At 47.0% G+C, this 19,208-nt stretch overlaps 1 protein-coding gene across 1 annotated transcript in view; it reads left to right on the top strand.

The window, feature by feature from the left end:
• The window catches only part of WAC (WW domain containing adaptor with coiled-coil), a 219,130-nt gene that overhangs the window by 110,851 nt on the left and 89,071 nt on the right, over positions 1 to 19,208 (top strand). The window contains exon 10 of the mRNA XM_030199272.1: positions 9,484 to 9,620. Coding sequence (XP_030055132.1) covers positions 9,484 to 9,620 — 137 coding nt within the window. The remainder of the gene's footprint in view (positions 1 to 9,483; positions 9,621 to 19,208) is intronic.

Raw genomic sequence — 19,208 nt, 5'->3', positions numbered from 1 at the left:
AAAACTAAGCAAAGAAAGTCAAATAGGAAGGGGAAGGGCGAGAGAAACAAAATGTCAAGAGGCTAAAGGGAAGGAACGGAACGGTGGAGTGTGCCATAAGACAGGCCTAATTTAAATTTTAAGCTTTGCGAAAGATCCGAGACTATGGCAGGTTTGAAGTTTTTGAAGACAATTTGGCACAAATCTCCAAAGGGGGGAGAGTTCCAGAAAAAAGGGGCTGCAAAGTAGAAAGTATGACACCTAGTAAGTTCAAGTAAAGCTTGTTTGGGGCCAGGGAGGACTAGTCTTTAATAGAAAAAATAAGGGCAGGAGAATAAGGAGTAGCAGACTGGATGGACCATATATGTCTTTTTTCGCTGTCATCTGCTATATTACTGGGGTTTATGGTGTTGCACCAGGGGTGTTATTGGACACACTGAGATTTGGTTATTTATATCCTCATGTTGAATAGTGGCAAGAACAAGGTTGGCAGCTTGCAGTATTACTAACATACCACTCTTCAGTCTCTGAATAGTAGAGGTAAGTGATGAGGTGATCAGGACAAAACAAATAGTGGTGAAAAGACATACATTCTAATGTTAATACAAGCCATTGAATAACAAGCTCATTACCAGCATATTACAACTCTTTACAGTGTTTCTTAAACTACTGCTTGATTTAACCGCCTTCATGAAGACGGTGGTGTACAGCAAGCAGGTACAGCTTGACATAAAACTTACAATTTTGCTAACTGTATAAATAGTAAAATGAGCAAATATAAGTATGAATAAAATTGTGTATATGTTTGTTTTATGATGAATGTTTTTTTATGGAAATAACTTAGTTTTTAAAATAAGTAAATGAGATAAACTTGGAGATGACTGATTGAATCCTAGTAATAAGACTAACAAGAAACTGAATATCCCTTATTTGTCCTGTTTGTCCTAATTAGATTGTAAGCTCTGTTGAGCAGGGACTGTCTCTTCATGTCCAGTGTACAGCGCTGCGTACGTCTAGTAGCGCTATAGAAATGAGAAGTAGTAACAAGAAACTGAATCAGGGACTGTCTTTCTTCTGTGTTTGTACAGCGCTGCGTACACTTTGTAGCGCTCTAGAAATGTTAAATAGTAGTAGTAGAAATAAAAATATTTGAAAGCACTGTAATACAATCGTATAACAGAAATACAATAAATGTAATAAGATGAATGATAACAGCATAGAGGAACATTTCATGATGCTGATGTCACTACAGTTCAAATGAAACATCTTAGTAGGCATAAACCAACCATGTAGTGGCTAAACACAGGAATCCCATGGAAGGAATAAAAAAACAAAAAGCGGATATCAGAAGAAGTCTTAAGCAGTGGGACATGAAGATAAAACAGTACTTTAATTCATATAACACAAGACCAGTTTCTTAATTGTCTTGTCGCTGTTACATAGAAGACTTGACACTGAACCATGTTTAGGCACATGGTGCCTGCCTCAGTAGTCTACAAAGGAGAGCAAACTCAAAGTGTGAGTATCAATCAATATAAATGGGTAAATAATCCTATATAATAAAAAGCACCCCCAACGTTCTGAAGCTGACTCCGTGGCACTGAAACCTTGAAGCATTCGTGCTCTCTGTATCCATCTCCTGAATTGACGTCACGTACTTCCGGGTTCGTCACAAGCAGCAGTGACCAACCACACGAGGGTTCGTAATCGCCCGCCCTCAAGGGAACTCTGTAGAGTTGCTAGCCCCCACGCCTACCTCCCTCTTTCAGCCCTCCAAGCACGACCTGTACTCTGGCAGCCCCTCGCCTTCCTAGCGCAGGAAAACATCGGCTCCGTGATGGAGGAAGGCCCCTCTGCCTCAGACACATTAGCACACTCAGCACTACAAACTCCTGCCGCTGAACGCCGCTTCCCTCAATGAGAACAGCATTTAACAGTTTGCACCGCCATGCCGCTACAAAAAAAGAAAATCAAAGCCGGCACTTACCAGCTGATCCCCCCTGCAGCACAGCACTGACAGCCGGAGCCAAGGGAAATGCTCTGGCTCTGAGAACAGCAGCAGTCAGTCAGACAGGAACTAACTCCCTAACTCTCCGCAAATTTGTTTAAAATAAATTTTATGGTTCTCGGATTTTTTTTTTTTAAAGTGAGGAGAGAATGAGAGAGCCAAGCAGAGAGCACAGAATCCTGTCAGATGAGAATACAGGGTGAGGCAGGGACCTTGCAGTAAGGTATGCCCCCAAAGGTGACGGGGGGAGGGCGACCCTGGAACTGGGAGGGAGGGAGGGGGGGGGAGAACTCCTGGAATGGGAGCGGTAGGGACGACACTGGAACTGGGAGGGAGGGGGGGGGCCCTGGCGCACACACTCATTCTCTCACACACACACTCTCACAGACACACTCGCACCCAGTCTCACTCTCTGTCACACACACACACACAGTCACTCTCACACACACACTCTCTCACACACACTCAAACATACACACTCCGAGGAAAACCTTGCTATTGCCCGTTTCATTGTCAAACATGTATAAAAATCATAAATTTAATGGTTATGAAAACATAAGTTAAAACCACTGAGAACATATTGCACACATGACCAAAGATAGTAAAACTGTTATAAAAACAAATTGAGAGCAAAATCACATCAATGTAAAATATGTAAATGACCACAGATGACCATTCCTAAATGTAAAGCATGAAACTCGTAATCTGATGTGTTACATGGTTAAAACAATCATAAATGTAGAACATAAAACCCACAACGCAACAATGATTTTGCTACTGAGAGAAAACCATGTGATTTATACTAAATTGAACCTGCCGATTCCAAATATGAACTCCGAATTTGCCTGACACATCTAGATTTTAAGTTATACATGCAAAGCCTATTCACATATAATATTAATGCTTGGGATGCATTTGTGCTAGTAGTGCAGAACTTCCTTGGGAACAGGCGAGCTGAAAATTATGCTGAACTAGTAGACAACATGCTTAAAGCATATGAACAACTTGGCTGCCGAATGTCATTGAAAATGCATTTCTTACATTCCCATCTTGATTTTTTCCCACCCAATTTGGGACACGTAAGTGGCGAACATGGAGAGAGGTTCCATAAAGACATTTCTACAATGGAGAACAGATATCAAGGCCGCTGGAATCCCAACGTGATGGGGGACTACTGCTGGTTTTTGCAACGGGAAAATATGACCGGTCACAAACGCAAAAGTAGATGCCTGAAGCACTTTTAACAGTACTGGACCTTGCTGAAGTAAGACTTTTAAACTGGAATACGAGACTTTTTTGAAATTTTGTTATTCCATTACATTTTCATATACTGTTTACTACGAAAACTTTGATGTAGATCAGGTAATTGTTGGAGTAAAGCTCGTTCTGTAAAAAATTATTCAATGCTTTCCAAGTGCTTAATTAATTTGGGCCAACTTATGCATAACAAAATTTCCTGACGTGTTACAACAATTCTGACTTCGGATTTGGAATACGCACACTGAATTTTAGTATAGGACAAATGGTTTTTGCCCAGTAGCACACACAATTTTTTTTTTTTGTGCTGTTTAATCTAAACATACAAGCAAATAAAAATGTAAATAAGTAAACATAGGAATGTGTATCAAGCAACGTAACTGTTAATATAAAGACAAAAAAAGGAGACTATCTTTGTAGCTGTTCGTCCAGCAAGTGGAACTGATCAGCTTCAATAATTGCTATCTGTTGATCTATCATTGTATAAAGATGAAAATGGTGATATGTAAAGGAAAGAATAAAAACAGTAATATATAATATGCCAAACAGAGAAAAATGTGATTGATACCCAATGATGGTATAATTTAAGCGAAAAAAAAGAGCATTAATGAGAAGTTCGGATACAGAGTGACGGTCCGTGTGTCTACATAACTTTTAAAAAGACCTTGTACAAAAAGCCAATTTACTTCAAACAATTCTGTAGAGATCACGGAAAGATACGATATCGATAAACTAATATAAGACCACTAGATGACTAAATAATTACCTCAATATCACGCTATAAGCTGTTCATATGCAAATTTGATATCTGAAAAATAGTATAGCATCTTCTGCGCATAATATGCTCCACTTAAAATAACTTACACACTGTATGTTATCCTACTGTGGATTGAAACCAGATGCTATGGAGTATCTCACTGTGTAGCGAATATTAAGACGAACCTCTCAAATGTATCTACAGTCTCCAGGTAAAAATGGAAACTTATTTACAGTGACATATGTCAACAAAAAGGTAAGAGCGTTGTCAAAAGAGCTGATACATGAAACCATGTGAACTCCCTTGGGAAAGATAACCTGCTGCGTGAGAGAGACCAATTTCCCTCTAAAAACAGATAGCGGAAAAGAAAATGAAAATGTCCAACCGCCTGGCAATACCATAAGCATATTGTATAGAAAGTCTAAATAAAAATAGTATATCGATGAAACCACCTACTACAGATTCAGCAAATAAGAAAGCCAGTGTACATTAGAAGTTGATCTTGGAGAAATAAAAGGACACGACAGTGTAACTGCCTCTGTTTTAAAAGCACATCAGAAAGTGTGGGAAAATTACGCGCATGCTCACTGGATGTTTTAAAGGAATGTGAAGCCTGTGGGGCATAAAAAAATGTAATAGAAACGAACAGCAGTGTTGAGAAATGTAAATACTTATAATGCAATGATTTTCAAATAAAATATAATGAAACAAGGAAATACAAAGTGAAGTCAAAATAAATATATCTTTAAAAGATTGCAAACAATTTACGGTGTTCTGTTCCATTGCCTATGTACAGAAACAAAAAAATTTATATTGAGCTTAAAGTGTGCCATAAATACATTGAAAGTTATCTTAAGCCTGTCATGTAGGTTAAGAACAATAAATAAAAGTAAGAGTAAATAATAATTAAAAAAAAGTACATCAATACTAAGATATTATTAAAAGGTACTGGAAAAATAGAAAGAAAACATTTTGATATAAGAGTATGCCATGAATGCATTATGGGAGATCATGAGCTTCTTTGGTGTATATAAGAAATGAAGGATAAAAATGGAGCTGAAAGTAAAAAGGGGGAAAAAATATATATATATATATATATATATATATATATATATATATATATATATAATTAAATGGATGGGGAAATCTGATGGAAAAAATACTGCCAATGAACCATGAAGTTAAAGGAAGAGGTGGTGATTAATTTCTTGATTAAGGTCCATAGGTGCAACTGTATTGAATTCATAAATCATCCGTTGTTCTCTCAACAACGTTATCAAGGTTGCTCCTATACAAGTGCGGATTGAAAATCCTGTAGACCAAAACTTGAGATCTTCAATGGAATGATTTGCACTATGCCAATGATTCACAAGTGGGGCGCTCTCAATGATTCTATTAATACAACTACAGTGTTCAAGCGAGTTTTAATCATGTGAATGGTCTTACCAATGTATAACTGACAGGGACATCGAATGATATATATCGCATTGGAAGTGTTGGCAGTTAGAAGTGTGTTACGTATCTCTTGTGTGTGGTAGGGTGGATGAAGACCGATGTCTCCCAGACAAGTTTACAAGTGCTACATTTTCCACACTTCTGAAGTCCGAGATAAATCTCTAATGATTCTATTCTAATCTCTAGAAAGGTTGACGGCACAAGTGTTTCTTTTAGATTTTTCTCTCTAGAATATGCATTTGTAAGTTTATTCTTGAAACACTCGTGACCCTCTAATATATGCCAGTGTCACCTTATGTTTTGAATTTTGTTTGCAAGATAAGAAAAACGAAGTGTTCAAATAATGCCTGGTGTATTCTTGTCTTGCTTTGTTTGTAGTAATTCTTGTCTTTCTCTTTGGCGTGCTTTGATGTATCCGTTAAGTGCATATTCCTCAGGGTACTCTACTAGTGAATGTTTGTGCCATAATTTGTGACTGTAAATGAAAGTCGTCAAATCTTGAACAAGTCCTTCTCAATCTGAGAAACTGGCAAAGCAGCAGGGTTTTTTTTTCAGACTTCTATTATGAAAGCTTATATATCAGGAAATGCATTGCAGTCTGTCGAGTTTCTGTAAATAGGTGTTTAGAATTCGATATCTCTTTTGGAAATAGTAGGATCCAAGAAAGAAAAGGTATCTGTGTCATATTGTATTTTGAATTTCAAACTACATTCCTGACCATCCAATCCAAAGAGGTGTGCAAAAATCACTGCTTCCTTGCCATAATATAAAAACATTGTCAGTGTATCTCTTGTATAATCTTAATGTGATCTTTAAAAGGATGATCAATCAAAAATCTACTTTCAAAGTCAGCAACTTACAGGTTTGCTATATCAGGTGTCATACTTGCTGATAATAGGTATTCTGAAAACGGAAATAGTTCTTTGTCAAGGCTAGAGTGGCACAGGTCAAAATGAGATGATTGGGTATACATTTGTGTTGTGCGATCCTGTAATGCCCCTTCAGTAATCGTGAGGGTCTCAAGTGTTGGGAATATTAGTGTAAAGTGATCATATGTCTAAGGTGACAAGTAGAGTATTATCAAAATCTTTTTAGTATTGCTGGAATATATTAATCATCTGAGTAGTGTCCCTGACATATAGTAACATAGTAAATGACGGCAGAAAAAGACCTGCATGGTCCATCCAGTCTGCCCTACAGGATAAACTCATATGTGCTACTTTTTGTGTATACCTTACCTTGATTTGTACCTGTCCTTTTCAGGGCACAGACTGTGTAAGTCTGCCCAGCACTATCCCCGCCTCCCGCCACCGGCTCTGCTACCCAATATGATGGTACTGGCGGAACTGAAGGATGTAGGAAAAAATCCAGAAAATATATAAGTACATAAGTAATGCCACACTGGGAAAAGACCAAGGGTCCCTCGAGCCCACCATCCTGTCCACAACAGTGGCCAATCCAGGCCAAGGGCACCTGGCGAGCTTCCCAAATGTACAAACATTCTATACATGTTATTCCTGGAATTGTGGATTTTTCCCAAGTCCATTTAGTAGTGGTTTATGGACTTGTCATTTAGGAAACCGCCTAACCCCTTTTTAAACTCTGCTAAGCTAACCGCCTTCACCACATTCTCTGTTATGCGTTGGATGAAGAAACATTTTCTCCGATTTGTTTTAAATTTACTACACTGTAGTTTTATTGCATGCCCCCTAGTCCTAGTATTTTTGGAAAGCGTGAACAGACGCTTCACATCCACCTGTTCCACGCTACTCATTATTTTATATATCTCTCTCATGTCTCCCCTCAGCCGTCTCTTCTCCAAGCTGACTAGCCCTAGCCTCCTTAGTCTTTCTTCATAGGGAAGTCGTCCCATCCCCGCTATCATTTTAGTCGCCCTTCGCTGCACCTTTTCCAATTCTACTATATCTTTCTTGAGATGTGGCGACCAGAATTGAACACAATACTCAAGGTGCGGTCGCACCATGGAGCGATACAACGGCATTATAACATCCTCACACCTGTTTTCCATACCTTTCCTAATAATACCCAACATTCTATTCGCTTTCCTAGCCGCAGCAGCACACTGAGCAGAAGGTTTCAGTGTGTTATCGACGACGACACCCAGATCCCTTTCTTGGTCCGTAACTCCTAATGTGGAACCTTGCATGACGTAGCTATAATTCGGGTTCTTTTTTCCCACATGCATCACCTTGCACTTGCTCACATTAAACGTCATCTGCCATTTAGCCGCCCAGTCTCCCAGTCTCATAAGGTCCTCTTGTAATTTTTCACAATCCTGTCGCGAGTTAACGACTTTGAATAACTTTGTGTCATCAGCAAATTTAATTACCTCGCTAGTTACTCCCATCTCTAAATCATTTATAAATATATTAAAAAGCAGCGGTCCTAGCACAGACCCCTGAGGAACCCCACTAACTACCCTTCTCCATTGTGAATACTGCCCATTTAACCCCACTTCCTATCCTTCAACCAGTTTTTAATCCACAATAGGACATTTCCTCCTATCCCATGACCTTCCAATTTTCTCTGTAGCCTTTCATGAGGTACCTTGTCAAACGCCTTTTGAAAATCCAGATACACAATATCAACCGGCCCCCTTTTGTCCACATGTTTACTCCTTCAAAGAATTGAAGTAAATTGGTTGGTACAAAAGAGTACTTTCTGGAGGACCATCGACTTTGCTGCAGAAAGGAATGTATTAGACAAATTAAAGCTAGGAATATTAATCTCCAGCTGTTCATTCTGTTGCAGTCCCTGCTGAACGATTGCTGATATCTCGGCAGGCCTCTGCCTCTGCTTGGGTATCTCCCCCAATAGTTTGATTGTGGATTGTGTTGGTATCCACTGCTGTGGAGGTAAAGATTCTTGGTTTGAACAAATACTAGTCCAATTGTGACATTATCATGGCATAGACCACTGTGGTGAGACTCATCTTTTCAGGTAACTCGGGTATAATTTTGTATTTTGAAGATAATTTTTATTATGTTTTATTTGTGGGTATTGATTTTATGAATGTATTTTTGTATTTGAGGAGAGTTTTCATAGTTTCTGTAGAGGATAGAAATGGTTTTTAAATGTTGTTGGAATTTATGAGACCAAAGTAATGAGTCTAGCAGTATCCCAGACATATGATTTTAGGGGCATTCTATACTTGCCAAATGGTATTTTGAAGTCAGGTCTTTGGCCAGTTGAGTTAGGTACTTACATAATCTGTTTTGCTTGAGTTCATGCAGAGTTTGCTGTTTTTTTGCCCATTCCTGAGTTTGCTGTTAGGCAGTCAGTTTACTCAAAGCAGTAAGTAGATCTGGTTCCGTGGGTATGAGTAGTTGCACATCAGTGGCATAGATATAGCATTTTGTGTCCATCAACTGAAGCAGTTCAGGTAAAGTCTTGAGGTAAATATTAAAACAGATGACAGTATGTATCAATGTGGTACCCCAAGGTAATGGGTGTTCAGATGTCAGGATTTGAACCATGTAAATACTGTTTCACCGATACCTGATTCTGCCAGCACTGTAAGCATGATGTTATGATCCATAGCTTCAAAGACTGTTGAGAAATCCAGTAACAACAATATTGAGGCAGATATGTCAAGGTTTCTGTGGATATAGGAAATGGTCTCTGTGCTAGTAGGTAGTGCTGGCTAGGAACTGTCCAGCAAGGCCATTTTCACCACAGAAGGCTGCTGGTTTTGGTTTATCATTCTCTGTTTATGGAGCTTGGTACTAAGGCATGGTACTCTCCAGGTTAGTGGAGAACTTGAGGAGGCAAACAAAAGCTATCTTCTTTAGTATATAGAGATAATGGCTAGACAGATTTGATGGGATAATTGACCATCATTTCTACCATCAATTGTTATATGTAATCTTTGCATGATACTATCATTTTCACATTAGGAATATAGTAGACCTGTTTTTTTTTCACATTATAAGCCCTTTTTGAAGATATTTTAGCTATCGTGTTTCAGCTTAGTTGAATTGACCTAAAATAACTATTTCTATTGCAGCTCCTCAGTCCAATCAGTCCCCAATGTCTTTAACATCTGATGCTTCATCACCAAGATCATATGTGTCTCCAAGGATAAGCACACCCCAGACTAACACCGTTCCTCTTAAAACCTTGATAAGTACATCCCAGCCAAAGGTATGGTATTTTCTGGTTTCCTGTAAGGATTGCTCAATTTTTTTTGGACGCTGCCATGTAAATTCTGTGTGGGGGAGTGCTGCTCATTGCAGAATTTGCACACAATTTTAGCAGGGCACAGAAGTAGCAAAATTTGCCCTGAAGAAGGAATATGACAACCTAGTTCAATTGTAGCAGCTGCTACAGCCTTTCTACACCACGCGACTCTTCCAGCTTGCAATCAGTGTGGTACAGGAAGTCCGTTGCTTGTGAGACTTGAGAACAGTTCAGGATTTCGAGGACCACATTGCATAGAAACATAGAAAAATGTAGGCAGATAAAAACCATATGGCCTATCCAATCTGCCCATCCATGCAATCTGTTCTCCCTATCACTCCCTTAGAGATCCTTTTGTACTTGTCCAACTCTTTTGAATTCATGCTGGAACAACTGCACCATGCAGGAAAGCCACAGCAGCAGCTGCCTTTGTACCAGAGAGAACTCCTCCAATAATAGATATGAAGTCCGGGGCAGAAGATAAGGAAGGAAGGTATTGGGAGAGCAAGGAGCTAAGGAAAAATGGGAGACGAAGCACTGGATAAGTGGAGCATGTAGAAAAGGGAAGATAAACTGGAGGAGACAAGGAGTAGGGGATATTGGTAGAGTAGCATTTCAGTTAAAATTTTCAAGTGTTATTAATCATGCTATTAAAAGACTGGTTCCACCATCTCTCCCTCCCCCATCCAGCAGCTATCTCTCCATCCCTCGTCCCCTCCCCGAGTCCAGCAGCTATCTCTCCCTCCCTCGCCCCCTCCCCGAGTCCATCAGCTCTCCTCCCCTCCCCCTGGGTCCATTGTCTATCCTTCTCTCCTCTCCTTTTGCACCTCCCCACCTCTTCTGATTCCTGCCTGCCAGCATCTTATTTTTGCCCTGTGTCCATCCCTCCCTTTCCACCATCACTCCTGGTCGAACATCTCTCTGTCCCCTGTCTGCTGTCACCCCTGGTTAATTTGCAAATGTTTGTTTTGTATACATTTTTATAGTTTGTCTTATATCCTTTTTTCTCTGAGGACAAGCAGGCTGAGTTGTTGTCACAACTGGGTCGACGTCTGCTTCAGCCCGGGAACCGGCATTTGCAATAGCAAAAAGAAAAAACTTTGCCAGAACCTTTTGGCACGTGTGTAGCGTGCACCGCACAAACTTCCCACCCACCAGTTCAAAGCGTACCTCGATTTCTTTTATTCCACGACAGGAGCAGCAGGTTAATTTTGTGCTCCATGTTAGTGCCTGGGAAAAGAGTCTTCTCTCTTTTCATATTCAACATTTAGTCGTTTGTTTTTTCCATCATTTATTTCCTATTATTTTTATTTTTAAAAAAAGGTCCTTTAGTTTCTCAAGTTCATTTTTTCTCTTGTTTGTTTCCTTTTTCGTCAGTGGCTGGGTTTCTACCCTTTTTTGTTCCCTTTTTACTTAGGCACAATCGAGTCCTTTGATTTCGCCAGTGAGGTTTTTCCTTCCGTGTCATTGAAGGCACCCAGCGGCTTCAAGCGTTGTACTCGGTGCAGCCGAACCATCTCAGGTACAGATGCCCATTTTTGGTATATCCAGTGCCTTGGGCCTGACAATAGCCCAGCTCGTTGTGCCCTTTGTCTTTGTATGAAGAAAAGGACTCAACTGGCTCGAGAGGCCCAGAGAGAGGAACCTTTTGGGGCTCGGTCCGGTCCTTTGGCATCGGATCCAAGGTCAGCACAGTCGGCGTCAACATCAACAGACCATCCATCAGTGGACCTCAACCCCAAGGAGATGTGAGGATTCGAAGTCGTCCTCATCGGCACCGAGGAGCCTCGGTGATGTGCATTGAGTGAAGGCTAAGAAGCACTGTCACCATTCTCCCTCGACACACTGTGCTGGGAGCTCTGGGGCGTCGAAGGATTTGGCACCGAAGAAGTATTGGCGCCGGGAGGACCGCTCCCCCTTCATACAGGAGGTGCCGATGTGTCGGCCTCTTAGCAGTCCGATTCCTGCTCCTGAGCCTCAACCAGTTCTGCCACCGACTGCTCCACCGCCCCCCCCCCCCAACCCCATTCTCCAGTGGTGGCTCTCAATGAGCGCATCCGGGCTTTACTTCCAGAGCTTCTTGAAGGACTGCTGCGCCAGTCTGCTTGGGCGTTGGGGGTGCTTGCGCCTGCCATGCCACCCTTTGCAGCTGTTTCTGGCCTTTCACCTGCTGTGAGGTCCCTGACCTAGGTGCCGCTTGAGGCTCCGGTGTCGGCAGCCACCCAGGTCGACTCCCCATCGATGTCGATGGAGGAAGTTTCACTGCAGTCCATGCGGGCATCGGCCCCTCGACATAGTCATCGAGGACGTTTGTTCTCAGTGTCGAGGCAGGCTCAGTCTCGGAGCTCCCTTAGGGAAGTTCTTTCCGATACTGAGGAGGAGTGCTCGTGGGAGTCCGAGGAAGATCCCAGGTACTTTTCCTCCGAACCTTCCCCTCCACTGTCTCCTCCTGAGATCCTTTCCTTTTCATCGTTTATGCGGGAAATGGCTGAGACCATTCCATTCCCTATGGACATGGAGGATGAGCCCAGGACTGAGATGCTCGAGGTCCTAGACTACACCTCTCCACCTAAGGAGGCATTGACTGCTCCTTTGCATAAGGTATTCTGGGAAGTCCTTGTGCAAAACTGGTTGTTCCCTCTGGTCCCGTGATCCCTAAGAAGACTGATTCCCAGTATTGGATCCACAGTGAATTTGGGTTGATGAGGTCTCAGTTACCCCAAAAGTCCATGGTGGTGGACTCCACCTTTAAGAGAGCCAAGAGTACTAGTGACTATGCTTCGGCGCCCCCAGACAGAGAAGCTAGGACCTTGGATTCTTTTGGGAGGAAGACGTATCAGGCCACTCTGCTTGCTGCCCTTATCCAATCTTACCAGCTCTTCACGAGCGTTCACTTGTGGAACTCGGTGAGGCAGGTGCCTACCTTGGTCGATGCCCTCCCTCTGGAGCAGGCTGAGCCTTTTCACCAGGTGATCAGGCAGCAGAAGGCGTGTCATAAATTCCTGGCCAGTGACGCTTACGAAACTTTTGATGTGGCATCCAGAATCTGTGCTCAAGGTATAGTAATGTGCAGACTCTCATGGTTGCGCGTCTCTGACCTAGACCATTCAGTCCAGCAGAGGATGGCGGATGTACCTTGTCAAGGGGATAATCTTTTCGGTGAGAAGGTGGAAGACCTGGTAGACCAGATCAAAAAGCAGAATGATGCTATGTCTTCTCTCACCCGGCGGGCGCCTTCTGCTACAGCCTCCTCAACCAGGAGGTTTTTTTTTTTTGGGGGGGGGGGGGGGACATGGAGTGCTCCCTATTCCTATGCTTAGGTGTAGGTACACTCCGGCTTCTCCGAGGACAAGCAGGCTGCTTGTTCTCACGACTGGGTGACGTCCGCGGCAGCCCCCACCAACCGGAAAAGGCTTCGCGGGACGGTCGGCACGCAGGGCATGCCCACCGCGCATGCGCGGCCGTCTTCCCGCCCGTGCGCGACCGCTCCCGCCAGTTCCTTTTTTTCCGCGTCTGGAGAGAGTCGTGCTTTGCCGCTCTCTCTGCTTTCAGCCGCCGGAAAGTCGATCGCGTTTACGCGGATCGTTGTTTTTTCTATTTAATTTTTTGTTACCGCCGGTTTCCCTTTTCTTTTTCAAAAAAAAAAAAACCTGAGCGTGTGGAGCACGCGCTCCCTTTTTCCCTCGTTTCCAGCGGGGACGCCGCGTTGCGGCCTAGTGGCCGCACGGTCGTTTTCTTTTTCGAGGTGTGATTTTTGCCACCATTGACGACTTTGACTTCGCCGACGCGATTTTTCCGTCGATGTCCTCGAAGGTCCCGAGTGGATTTAAAAAGTGTGGTCGCTGCGGCTGGCCGATCTCGCAGACCGACACCCACGCTTGGTGCCTCCAGTGCCTCGGGCCGGAGCACAATATCAAGTCGTGTTCCCTGTGTCTCGGTCTCCGGAAACGGACTCAAGTTGCGAGGCAAGTTCTGCGGGACCGTCTTTTTGGAACTTGCGCCGGCCCCTCGACGTCGACCTCGACGGCATCGGTATCGACGCCCGGTCCTTCGGTACCGGTATCGATGCCCGAGACATCGGCACCGATGGCATCGACCCCAGGAGAACAGGTCCCGTCGGCCCGCCGGTCCGCCGGCGAGGGTGGAGGTGAGCGGCCGCGTGGGCAGTCGGCCCCGGTCACTCCCTCAGCCCGTGGTCCACGGGACCGAACCCTGTCTGACCCGGCTCCTCGAGACCGAGGGGGATCGTCCTCCTCCTCCTCCATACCTGCCGGCGCCGGTGACGCGCATCGAAAGAAGGACAAGAAGCGTCGCCCTCGGTGCATCTGGACATCGGAGAGGAGGCGACGCCGAAGCGTCATCGCCGAGAGGAGAGGTCCCCGTCGGTTGTGGAGGTACCGACGCGTCAGGGTTCCGGCACCTCGGTGCCGTCTCCTGGCCCCCATCAGCTTCTGGCACCGACACCCCTACCGGCCCCACCGCCTTTCCCGGCAGCGGGCCTGGACGAGTGCCTCAGAGCCATCCTTCCGGGGATCCTGGAAGGGATGATGCGCCAGGCTGCACCCCCGGCGCCGATGACTGTGGCGCCGGCGAGCTCTAGCCCGGCGCCGGGGCCGTCGACACCGCCGCCGCTTGCGGCGCCGGTCTCGACCGCCACGCAGGTGGAGTCGACGTCGATGGAGGGAGCTCTGTCCCCGCCGATGCGGGAGTCCACCGCTCGACGACACCGAGACCTCGGTGCCTCGACGTCGAGCCGGGCCTGGTTCAGGACTCAGCTACATGAGCTTATGTCCGATACCGAGGATGAGGCCTCGTGGGGGGAAGAGGAGGACCCTAGATATTTCTCCTCAGAGGAGTCTACGGGCCTTCCCTCGGACCCCACGCCTTCACCGGAGAGGAAGCTCTCACCTCCTGAGAGTCTCTCCTTTGCCTCCTTTGTGCGGGATATGTCTATTAGCATTCCCTTTCCCGTGGTCTCTGTGGAAGAGCCGAGGGCCGAGATGCTCGAGGTCCTCGACTATCCATCACCACCTAGAGAGTCCTCCACGGTGCCACTGCACAATGTCCTCAAGGAGACACTGCTTCGGAACTGGGTGCGACCGTTAACTAACCCCACCATTCCCAAGAAAGCAGAGTCCCAGTACAGGATCCACTCGGACCCAGAGTTAATGCGGCCCCAATTGCCCCATGACTCGGCGGTCGTGGATTCTGCTCTCAAGAGGGCACGGAGTTCGAGGGATACCGCCTCGGCGCCCCCGGGGCGGGAGTCTCGCACTCTGGACTCGTTTGGGAGGAAGGCCTACCAATCCTCCATGCTCGTGACCCGCATCCAGTCATACCTGCTCTATATGAGCATCCACATGCGGACTAATGTGCAACAACTGGCGGACCTGGTCGATAAGCTCCCGCCGGAGCAGTCCAGGCCTTATCAGGAGGTGGTCAGGCAGCTGAAGGCGTGCAGAAAGTTCCTGTCCAGGGGTATCTATGACACCTGTGACGTGGCATCTCGTGCTGCGGCCCAAGGTATAGTGATGCGCAGGCTCTCATGGCTGCGTGCCTCTGACCTGGACAACCGCACCCAGCAGAGACTGGCCGACGTCCCTTGCCGGGGGGATAACATTTTTGGTGAGAAGGTCGAGCAGATGGTGGACCAACTGCATCAGCGGGAAACCGCTCTCGACAAGCTCTCCCACCGGGCGCCTTCAGCATCCACCTCAGCAGGTGGACGTTTTTCCCGGGCCCGGCAGGCTGCACCCTATTCTTTTGCAAAGCGTAGGTACAACCAGCCGGCCCGAAGGCCTCGTCAGGCACAGGGACAGCCCCACCGTGCTCGTTCCCGTCAACAGCGTGCGCCTAAGCAGCCCCCTGCGCCTCCACAGCAAAAGCCAGGGACGGGCTTTTGACTGGATCCACGGGAACATAGCCGCCCTCAAAGTGTCCGTACTGGACGATCTGCCGGTCGGGGGGAGGTTAAAATTTTTTCACCAAAGGTGGCCTCTCATAACCTCCGACCAGTGGGTTCTCCAAATAGTGCGGTGCGGATACGCCCTGAATTTGGCCTCCCTGCCTCCAAATTGTCCTCCAGGAGCTCAATCCTTCAGCTCCCATCACAAGCAGGTACTTGCAGAGGAACTCTCCGCCCTTCTCAGCGCCAATGCGGTCGAGCCCGTACCACCCGGGCAGGAAGGGCAGGGATTCTATTCCAGGTACTTCCTTGTGGAAAAGAAAACAGGGGGGATGCGTCCCATCCTAGACCTGAGAGGCCTGAACAAATTCCTGGTCAAAGAAAAGTTCAGGATGCTTTCCTTGGGCTCCCTTCTGCCAATGATTCAGAAAAACGATTGGCTATGTTCCCTGGATTTAAAGGATGCATATACTCACATCCCGATACTGCCAGCTCACAGACAGTATCTCAGATTCCGCCTGGGCGCACGGCACTTTCAGTACTGTGTGCTGCCCTTTGGGCTCGCCTCTGCCCCATGAGTGTTTACAAAGTGCCTCGTGGTGGTGGCGGCGTACCTACGCAGGCTGGGAGTGCACGTGTTCCCATATCTCGACGATTGGCTGGTCAAGAACACCTCGGAGGCAGGAGCCCTCCGGTCCATGCAGTGCACTATTCAACTCCTGGAGCTGCTGGGGTTTGTGATAAATTACCCAAAGTCCCATCTCCAGCCAACCCAGTCTCTGGAATTCATAGGAGCTCTGCTGAATACCCAGACGGCTCAGGCCTGCCTTCCCGAAGCGAGGGCCAACAACCTCCTGTCCCTCGCTTCGCAGACCAGAGCGTCTCAGCAGGTCACAGCTCGGCAGATGTTGAGACTTCTGGGTCATATGGCCTCCACAGTTCATGTGACTCCCATGGCTCATCTTCACATGAGATCTGCTCAATGGACCCTAGCTTCCCAGTGGTTCCAAGCCACCGGGAATCTAGAAGATGTCATCCGCCTCTCCACCAGTTGCCGCACTTCACTGCTCTGGTGGACCATCCGGACCAATTTGACCCTGGGACGTCCATTCCAAATTCCGCAGCCCACGAAGGTGCTGACGACGGATGCATCTCGCCTGGGTTGGGGAGCTCATGTCGATGGGCTTCACACCCAGGGTCTGTGGTCCCTCCAGGAAAAGGATCTGCAGATCAACCTCCTGGAGCTCCGAGTGATCTGGAACGCGCTGAAGGCTTTCAGAGATCGGCTGTCCTGCCAAATTATCCAAATTCGGACAGACAATCAGGTTGCAATGTATTACGTCAACAAGCAGGGGGGCACTGGATCTCGCCCCCTGTGTCAGGAAGCCGTCGGGCTGTGGCGCTGGGCGTGCCACTTTGGCATGCTCCTCCAAGCCACATACCTGGCAGGCGTAAACAACAGTCTGGCCGACAGACTGAGCAGAGTCATGCAACTGCACGAGTGGTCGCTCCATTCCAGAGTGGTACGCAAGATCTTCCGAGAGTGGGGCACCCCCTCGGTGGACCTTTTCGCCTCTCAGACCAACCACAAGCTGCCTCTGTTCTGTTCCAGACTTCAGACACACGGCAGGCTAGCGTCGGACGCCTTTCTCCTCCATTGGGGGACCGGCCTCCTGTATGCTTATCCTCCCATACCTTTGGTGGGGAAGACCTTACTGAAGCTCAAGCACGACCGCGGCACCATGATTCTGATAGCGCCCTTTTGGCCCCATCAGATCTGGTTCCCTCTTCTTCTGGAGTTGTCCTCAGAAGAACCGTGGAGATTGGAGTGTTTTCCGACTCTCATTTCGCAGAACGACGGAGCGTTACTGCACCCCAACCTTCAGTCTCTGGCTCTCACGGCCTGGATGTTGAGGGCGTAGACTTCGCTGCGTTGGGTCTGTCGGAGGGTGTCTCCCGGGTCCTGCTTGCCTCCAGGAAGGATTCCACTAAAAAGAGTTACTTTTTCAAGTGGAGGAGGTTTGTCGTTTGGTGTGAGAGCAAGGCCCTAGAACCTCGTTCTTGCCCTGCACAGAACCTGCTTGAATACCTTCTGCACTTATCAGAGTCTGGCCTCAAGACCAACTCAGTAAGGAATCACCTTAGTGCGATTAGTGCTTACCATTATCGTGTGGAAGGTAAAGCCATCTCTGGAGAGCCTTTAGTCGTTCGATTCATGAGAGGCTTGCTTTTGTCAAAGCCCCCGATCAAGCCTCCTACAGTGTCATGGGATCTCAACGTCGTCCTCACCCAGCTGATGAAACCTCCTTTTGAGCCACTGAATACCTGCCATCTGAAGTACTTGACCTGGAAGGTCATTTTCTTGGTGGCAGTTACTTCAGCTCGTAGGGTCAGTGAGCTTCAAGCCCTGGTCGCTCATGCTCCGTATACCAAATTTCATCACAACAGAGTAGTGCTCCGCACCCACCCAAAGTTCCTGCCGAAGGTGGTGTCGGAGTTCCATCTTAACCAGTCAATTGTCTTGCCAACATTCTTCCCCAGGCCGCATACCCGCCCTGCTGAACGTCAGTTGCACACATTGGACTGCAAGAGAGCATTGGCCTTCTACTTGGAGCGGACACAGCCCCACAGACAGTCCGCCCAATTGTTTGTTTCTTTCGACCCTAACAGGCTAGGGGTCGCTGTCGGGAAACGCACCATCTCCAATTGGCTAGCAGATTGCATTTCCTTCACTTACGCCCAGGCTGGGCTGACTCTTGAGGGTCATGTCACGGCTCATAGTGTTAGAGCCATGGCAGCGTCGGTGGCCCACTTGAAGTCAGCCACTATTGAAGAGATTTGCAAGGCTGCGACGTGGTCATCTGTCCACACATTCACATCACATTACTGCCTCCAGCAGGATACCCGACGCGACAGTCGGTTCGGGCAGTCGGTGCTGCAGAATCTGTTTGGGGTGTAAATCCAACTCCACCCTCCAGGACCCGAATTTATTCAGGTCAGGCTGCACTCTCAGTTAGTTGTTCTTCGTAGGTCAATTTCTGTTGTACCCTCGCCGTTGCGAGGTTCAATTGACCTGGGTTCTTGTTTTGAGTGAGCCTGAAAGCTAGGGATACCCCAGTCGTGAGAACAAGCAGCCTGCTTGTCCTCGGAGAAAGTGAATGATACATACCTGTAGCAGGTGTTCTCCGAGGACAGCAGGCTGATTGTTCTCACCTACCCTCCCTCCTCCCCTTTGGAGTTGTGTTTCATATTTTATTGCTTGTCATTCAACTGGCGGGAGCGGTCGCGCACGGGCAGGAAGACGGCCGCGCATGCGCGGTGGGCGTGCCCTGCTTGCCGACCGTCCCGCGAAGCCTTTTCCGGTTGGTGGGGGCTGCCGCGGACGTCACCCAGTCGTGAGAACAATCAGCCTGCTGTCCTCGGAGAACACCTGCTACAGGTATGTATCATTCACTGTCCCGACAGCCTATTCAGGCTCAGCCCAGCACGCTCTTTCTCGTCAGCAGCCCCTGTGGCTCCCCAGCAAAAGCAAGGGACGGGCTTTTGACTGGCTCCAGCGAAGCGTAGCCACATTAAAAGTGTCCGGACTGGACGACTTGCCGGTTGGAGGTTTGCTTTTGTCAAAACCCTTCTCCAGTGTCATGGGA

The sequence above is a fragment of the Microcaecilia unicolor genome, chromosome 1, assembly GCF_901765095.1.
Source record: "Microcaecilia unicolor chromosome 1, aMicUni1.1, whole genome shotgun sequence".
NCBI lineage: Eukaryota > Metazoa > Chordata > Amphibia > Gymnophiona > Siphonopidae > Microcaecilia > Microcaecilia unicolor.
This window is presented reverse-complemented; position numbering and strand designations above follow the sequence as displayed.